Source organism: Cannabis sativa, chromosome 5 (genome assembly GCF_029168945.1).
Source record: "Cannabis sativa cultivar Pink pepper isolate KNU-18-1 chromosome 5, ASM2916894v1, whole genome shotgun sequence".
Classification (NCBI taxonomy): domain Eukaryota; kingdom Viridiplantae; phylum Streptophyta; class Magnoliopsida; order Rosales; family Cannabaceae; genus Cannabis; species Cannabis sativa.
In genome coordinates this window covers 4,435,019-4,440,129 of record NC_083605.1, presented here as the reverse complement: position 1 = coordinate 4,440,129, position 5,111 = coordinate 4,435,019, and the positions used below count along the sequence as shown (strand labels likewise).

The 5,111-nt window shown below is 24.3% G+C and overlaps 1 protein-coding gene across 1 annotated transcript; it reads left to right on the top strand.

Annotated features, from left to right (window-relative positions):
* The first annotated feature begins 1,654 nt into the window (after nucleotides 1-1,654).
* On the top strand, nucleotides 1,655-2,128 carry LOC115717476 (RNA-binding protein 1-like). Its single transcript, XM_030646461.2, has one exon. It carries the CDS (start codon nucleotides 1,655-1,657, stop codon nucleotides 2,126-2,128), a length of 474 nt encoding a protein of 157 aa, XP_030502321.1.
* The last annotated feature ends 2,983 nt before the right edge of the window (nucleotides 2,129-5,111 follow it).

The following is a 5,111-nucleotide window of genomic DNA, read 5'->3' as shown; positions in this document are numbered from 1 at the left end:
ATATGTTTAAGTAGTGAAAAATACTTCATTTGAAAATTTAATGTTGTCTTGTTCTCATTTATGTATTATGTCTTTTTTAATTTTTAATAATTAATAAATTATTTTTCATAATATTATTTTTCACCATATGATAATATTCTTATTGTTGATGCTAATTTTTTTTTAAGATCACACGAGAAAACTTGCACGTGCAAGCATATACTTTTGTGATGTAAAGAAACAAATAAATTTATAATGTATAATATAATATATTAAATAATTTAGTAGATAGCTTAAAATATAAATTTTGTAAATTTTCAAACAAAAACCCAGCAAATTAACAGAGAGCCCAATTTGAAACTAAAAAAAAATAAAAATTGAAAAACAGTTTTGGATTATAACATACATATGATCTGTATTCAATTTTATATATATGTAATTAGCTACAGACTTGTTTTGAAAAATTCAATCTTTCTTTCAAAAGTGTAAAAATCTCCAAAACATTAATCCAAACAAGCTCTCGATACAACTTTAAAATGTAGAAATTCCCAAGAAAAAAAAAAGCAATGCAAAGCAAAGCAGAAGATATTAATGAAGTTCACCTTTGTCGAAACCAAATATTTATATATATATAATTCAAAACCTCATTTCATTACAAAGTACAAACCTTAATTGGAGCTTAAGCCAAAGAATTTATTAGAGGGAGAGAAGAAGAGAGTGAGGAAACTTAGGTGGCAAGCTAAAAAAAGAGCGGAAGCACCAGTACGTACAGACGAGGAAGACGATACAAGTAAACTCTTGAGATGAGTCTACTAGTGAATGACTGCCACGTGTCCCAATATGCTTGGTTGGTTTCTGTTTCAGGTGTTGGTCTCAATAAAATGTAATAATGACACCTTCAAGAACGACGGATGGGTTAGCCTTCGCGCCAAAAACATGGCTTATCAGTTTACTTGAATAATTTAATATTAAAAAATGATGTATTTTTAAAAAATTATTAAATTAAAAAAATTACGTAAAATTAAATTTAAAAAACATTTAAAATTAGATAAGTTATACTTCATTAACAAAAATCCAAAATAATCATTTTTTTTTTAATTATAATACGAAATAAATGAAATTAAAAGATAATTTTTTTTTTAAGAAAAATAAATATAAAATGAAAAATTAATACCATAAAATATCTTAATTTGAATCTCTAAGTACTAATTTAAACATAAATATATTTTGTACAATCCTATTCCAAATAGGAGTCAGTTAATTTTTCTTACTTTTTTTTTAATAATAATTAAATGTTTTATTTGAAAAAATAAATGAAATTAAAAGTCCCTTAAAAGATAAAACTCTTTTACGAAAAATAAATATAAAATGAAAAATCAATACTATAAATTAAAATATCTTTCAACCGTACACCAATACAAGTATATATGTACTAATTCAAATATAAATATATTTACATCTTTTTTTTTATTATTATTATTATTTTGTATAATCCTACTCCACATAGGAGTCAAATACTCCTCTCACTCCTCTATATAAACACATACGTACCTCATAAAATATGAAACAAACTACTCATTCATTCATTCATTTTAGTTTCAACTTTCAAACATTAAGATTGTTCTTTGTGTTCTAGTAAGTATTAAATTAAAGCTTCTAACTATTTCATTTCATCATGGAATCTACGCCTTTCAACAAGAAGAAGATTTTTATTGGAGGTCTCCCTCATCAAATTGAAGAAGCTGAATTGAAGACATATTTTAGTGATTTCGGAACTGTAGTAGCTACAGAAATTCTTCGTGAAAAGATAACTAACAAAGGTAGGGGCTTCGGGTTTGTGACTTTTGATTCTGAAGAAACTGTGGAAAAAGTATTGGAAAATAATTTTTATAATCTGAAAGAAAAACAAATAGAGGTAAAGATGGCTAAAGCGAAGACAAATAGAAGGAACCAAATTCCTACCGCGGCAAACAACTTGAACCAATCTGTGCCTCCTTTGGCTTCCCAATTTTATTACCCTAATCCCTATCCATTCCAACCTCATCCCAATTATAATTGGATGCCTTATTATAATCATATGATTCCAACTCCATATCCATATCAATATGGACAGAATTGTATGAATATGGGAGTTCACTATCCCAATTAAATACGTTAAGTAGTGGAAAATATTTCATTTGAAAATTTAATGTTGTTTTGTTCTCATTTATGTGTTATGTCTTTTTTTAATTTTTAATAATTAATAAATTATTTTTCATAATATTATTTTTTACCATATGATAATATTTTTATTGTTGATGTTATTTTTTTTCAAAAAAAATCACAGGAGAAAACTTGCACGTGCAATGCAAGTATATACTTTTGTGATGTAAAGAAACAAATAAAATTATAATGTATAATATAATATACTAAATACTTTAGTAAATTACTTATAAAAAAATAGTAGATAGCTTAAAATATAAAATTTGTAAAATCACATGTAGATTTTTTTATATAAAATATAACTATGCAAAAATAAAAAATAACAGACTAAAAATAAATGAATAATTACTTACTAATTATAAAAAAAAAAGTAACAAGTTACTAGTTACTAAATTATATAGATTAATTTTTTAAAAAAATCATATATACATACAAATATAATAAATTATATCTCACACTAACACAATTTCAAAAGCTTTTTATTTCTTAACTAATTAAATCTCTCCATATCTCATTCTCATTCACTACAATAAATATATATATACATACATATATATTACTTAGAATATATACAACACAATTATAAAATTTACATAAATAATATACACAATATATATACAATACATATATATAAATACATATTCAATAAAACACAAAATATATAATATATATATCAAGTTAATAAATATTTACCTTATAAAGGCAATTCGGCGACCAACTACGATTGCAATTATTAAAATATAAATAATATAATGTTATAAATATTATTAATTATGTGGATGTCCAAATCTTTTATTTATTACCATTAATTGTAATTAACATTAATCTTTTCTTAGTTTCCCTTTTTCTTAGTTTCTTAATATCTCACTCTTGTATTTGTATAAATAGGGGTTCACCCCATTGGAATAAAGAACTCAGAAATTCTCATTCACTTTCTCTTTCTCTCTTCATCTTCTTCTTCTTTCTTCTCATCTACTTTATATTATTTTATATTATTTCATAACACGTTATCAGCACGAGTCTCTGCCCAAGCTTTAAGCATGAGTCTCTGCCCAAGCTTCAAGCATGAGTCTCTACCCAAGTCCCAATATAAGTATCTTGTTAAAGTTCTTGAATTGTTTCAAAATCAAAATACACTAAATATATATTTATATATATACTCCTCTGACTGAAACAATTTCAAGAATCATTTGGTTTCTTTTTTTTTTTTTATCTATATATCTATATATTATATATGTATGTATATATTTTTATATATTGATTATTGATTTCATATATATATAATGGTCTTATCATTCATAATATTCACAATATATGTGTGCTTATGATATGATAGAGAAAATCTATATAAATTATACATATATCCAGAAGATTATGTATCATCGATAAAATATTGCATATATCCTAAAGATTATGCATCATCGATAAAATATTGCATATATCCTAAAGATTATGCATCATCGATAAAATATTGCATATATCCTGAAGATTATGCATCATCGATAAAATATTGCATATATCCTGAAGATTATGCATCATCGATAAAATATTGCATATATCCTGAAGATAATGCATCCTCGATAAAATATTGCATACATCCTGATGATTATGCGTCCTCAATAAAATCTTGCATATATCCTGAAGATTATGCAAACGTAATATTCATTATATAGTTGATGAATATATAATGAAAGAGATGAATACATATTTATATATATGTTCTTGTATTCTTTGAGGACAATGAAAAATAATCTAATATCGATATAGATTTTGACAAACATTTTCTGAAGTAAATGTTTTATATTTATCGAAGAAAAAAAATGATTGTATTTATGTGAATACAACTAAAGAATCATTAAAAATGATTATTATTGATGCAATTTTATAGTGGGTGTTGAATACCCAAAAAGAATGTTAAAAAAAATTGCATTGAAACATTAAAGTATAAGAATAACAATGAGCATGACTAATGTTATTTAAATACATGAGGCAGTATTTATTGTTCATCATTCCCTGCAGAGAATGATACGAATTGAAGTCAATCACTTTTAAAGATTCCTCGTATTAGTCATGTTATTATACATTGTTATTACTTGCAATGTTGGAAATTATTGAATCTGACATATGTTAAAGATTAAATTTTGCATAGATCTTGGAGACTATGCAAAAATTGCATTCATATATTCTTTGAAATATCGTAAAAGAAATTGTTGAATAATTTCTTATATTTTTTATGGATGAACAAGTAATAAATTTTTAAGAAATTTATAATAATGTTCTACTTGTTCAACGTCATTCCCCGAAGTGAATGTAATGATTTTAAATAATCAATGACATTATTTACTACTCAAATATTTCCAGAAAAAGTGGAAACAACTAAAAGATGAGATACCACACATAATCAAAGTGCATGAAATTTATATATCATGTGTGGAATTTAATAATAGTGGTCGCGTACCTGTAGTACGGACATACTTATAATCAAGATAAAAGTATACTTGATTATTTAATAGAATGTGAATTGTACAAACTTATTGTACATTTAGAATATTTAAATATCATTACCTAAAGAGAATGAATAGACATGAAATTCTATTTCAAAGAATATAGATTTCACATATATTGGCAATGCCAGAAGTAAATTAATATATACATATTTTATTATTTCTTGAAATCAATAGTTTCAAACTATTGTTGGTGCAGAATATGTGTATATATATAGTTACTATATAATTTAGTTTGTATATTCCCAAAAGTGGATATATAATTTACTAATATTTGTTAGTGATCTAATATAATCAAAGTGATAAAGAATCACAAAATAATTATTTGAAAAGCTTCCTAAAGAAGTCTTACATACAATTGCTACTTAGAGTAGTAAAATATATTTGTATGTACCTAGATGTATAACTTTTATCTAGTTATGAAAG

Coding starts and splice junctions, on each gene's coding strand:
- LOC115717476 (XM_030646461.2), top strand. CDS start 1,655: ATGGAATCTACGCCTTTCAACAAGAAGAAGATTTTTATTGGAGGTCTC.